At 57.7% G+C, this 2,113-nt stretch overlaps 1 protein-coding gene and 1 long non-coding RNA gene across 2 annotated transcripts in view; both read left to right on the forward strand.

The window, feature by feature from the left end:
• The first annotated feature begins 10 nt into the window (after positions 1-10).
• Positions 11-1,266, forward strand: LOC111745549. Its single transcript, XR_002782687.1, has 3 exons — positions 11-256; positions 867-972; positions 1,124-1,266. It is a non-coding gene; the product is annotated as an uncharacterized LOC111745549 (long non-coding RNA).
• A 519-nt stretch (positions 1,267-1,785) lies between these two features.
• LOC111745543 (sulfhydryl oxidase 2-like) overlaps positions 1,786-2,113 on the forward strand; it is a 9,294-nt gene continuing 8,966 nt past the window's right edge. Inside the window, exon 1 of the mRNA XM_023536466.1 lies at positions 1,786-1,850. Within this exon, the coding sequence (XP_023392234.1) occupies positions 1,786-1,850 (65 nt within the window). The remainder of the gene's footprint in view (positions 1,851-2,113) is intronic.

Here is a 2,113-nt window from a genome sequence, read left to right on the forward strand (position 1 = left end):
TGGGCCCTAACCACTCACGCCTCAGTCTGGCAGGGAACGCAGCCCACAGACGCACAGAACCAGTGGTTATCAGTTTTCGTAAATCTTCTGGAGGGAGTTGGCTGGAGCTGGGCGGTTAAGATGATGGTCATTTTGTTTCTTAAGGGTTCAACATTGACAAACACCAGGCAAGGCTGTTTCTTATTTGTTCTGTGTTTTTCCTCGCAGTATTTTAAAGCGTTTACAAAGGACTTTACAACTGGAGAAAACTTTAAAGGTAAGGACTTAAGCACTATATCTCGCTATCGTAGATTCACTTCAAGCCCATCAAAGTAAAAATGGCTTCGGGAGACTAGAAAACTCAGTGGCGGGCTGTCCCCGCCCCTCCGTGCACGTGGGCGTGCCCTGTGCTGCCTGCCTGTCTTCCCTTGAGAGCTCGGGAGCCCAGCCTCGGCAGGCAGTTTTTATTTCGTGCTCCACCTTCCTTGGCAAATGTGGTGGTGTCAGTTCTTTTTATAAAGTAAACTTTTTTATTGAAGTACACACCTGAGGCATTTTTGTGATGAGCCCGCCTGCTAGCCAGTGCCCAGATCAGGCCCCAGAAAATGACCAGCCAGCCCCAGGTGACGGCATTCTACGTCAGGGGCTGTCCTGCCTGTTCAGAGCCTGGTGCGGGTGTTGATGGGCATGTCTGGTCTGTCCCCGTGGCGTGCGTGCAAGATTCGTCTGCTGCCCATTTGTCCCCACATTTGTCGTCATGTCGTCTCCTACCGTGTGAGTCCACTGGCATCCGTACTGTGCACTGCTGGGCCCTGGGGCGGGACAGGTGCTCAGCGTGGTGCTCAGCGTGGCAGACACCGCCGTGGTGGTGGCGCGCTTCCCCACAGGGCCCGACAGAGAGCTGCAGACGGTGAGGCGAGCCATGATTGACTTCCTGCAGAACCACACGGACAGAAACAGGCCTCCTGCCTGCCCGGCTCTGGACCCCATTCGGTACGCAGTTCTGTAAAAAAAGTGGCACGTGTCAGGGGGGATTTAATTTTGTAAAATATGGATGTGTATTAAGTGATCTGGGCACCGGTGCGTGGTGGCCAGCTCACCATTCTTGAAAACACTAAAAGCCTCTTTTTTTATCTCCTTAAAGGCCCAGTGACGTCCTTTCTCTCATTGACCACCATGATGGTCGTTACATGGCCATTTTATTTGAGAGCAACAGCTCCTACGTTGGACGTGAGGTACCGTGTCTCGTTCCCTCTAGTCTTACCACATGACGGGATTCAATATGGGGTGGGGACTGGATCCCTGGGCCGCTAGCGAGGCGTGCTGGTGGCTGTGTCACCCGGCGAACCCCTGGTCTACAGAGAAGGCTGTTGGAGGGTGGCGTCTCTGGGGAAGAACGGGCAGCAGGCTGGGGCACGCGGCCTGTCCCTGGGTGTGGGAGCGCACAGGGGACCCGCCTACCCAAGGTCGGTCCTTACTCTCTCTGCAGTGTTGTCAAGACTTCTTCTTCGTTATATTCTAATCTCTCAACTTTTTGCCATGTTCAAGCTTCTGTTAAACACATTTCCCTCGGAAACTGCCCTCCCGTCTTTCCACGCGTGTGGGGCTGAGGCCTCTGTCTTTGGCCAAGGCTCAGGGAGCCTGGGCGGGTAACGGGAACGCCGCGACTCCGCGCCTTCCTGGGGTCCGGAGGCAATGCCGGCTCCCGGAGCCTGTCCCTCCTCCCTGCCGTTCGTCTCCTGCCTCTGCTCATGGTCACTGAGCTCTGGGAATGAGCGGAGGTCACGGGCTCTGGCGGGCGTGCCCATGGATGCAGCCAGGGCGAAAGGCTGCGGGTGCCAGCCATCTGAACGCCACCCCGCGCCTTCCGGGTCTGGGGGTGCGGGTTTGCTGTCTTCCCCGTGGGGGGGTCGGAGGCGACACAAGCGGCAGGACCCAGAGTTCTTGTGTGACCCTTCCCCACGGGCCCAGGCTCCCTCAGCAATGTCCCCCGCCCCCCCACAGCCCTGGGCTGGGGCCGCTCCCCAGCGTGCAGGGTGTGGCCCGTGCCAGGAGGCTGCTCCACAGCCGGGGCTCGGGTGTGGTCCCCTCTACTCTAGCAAACGGGGGTCACAGTCAGCAACCGCCTGATTCA

Source organism: Pteropus vampyrus, unplaced genomic scaffold (genome assembly GCF_000151845.1).
Source record: "Pteropus vampyrus isolate Shadow unplaced genomic scaffold, Pvam_2.0 Scaffold157, whole genome shotgun sequence".
NCBI classification, from domain to species: Eukaryota; Metazoa; Chordata; class Mammalia; order Chiroptera; family Pteropodidae; genus Pteropus; species Pteropus vampyrus.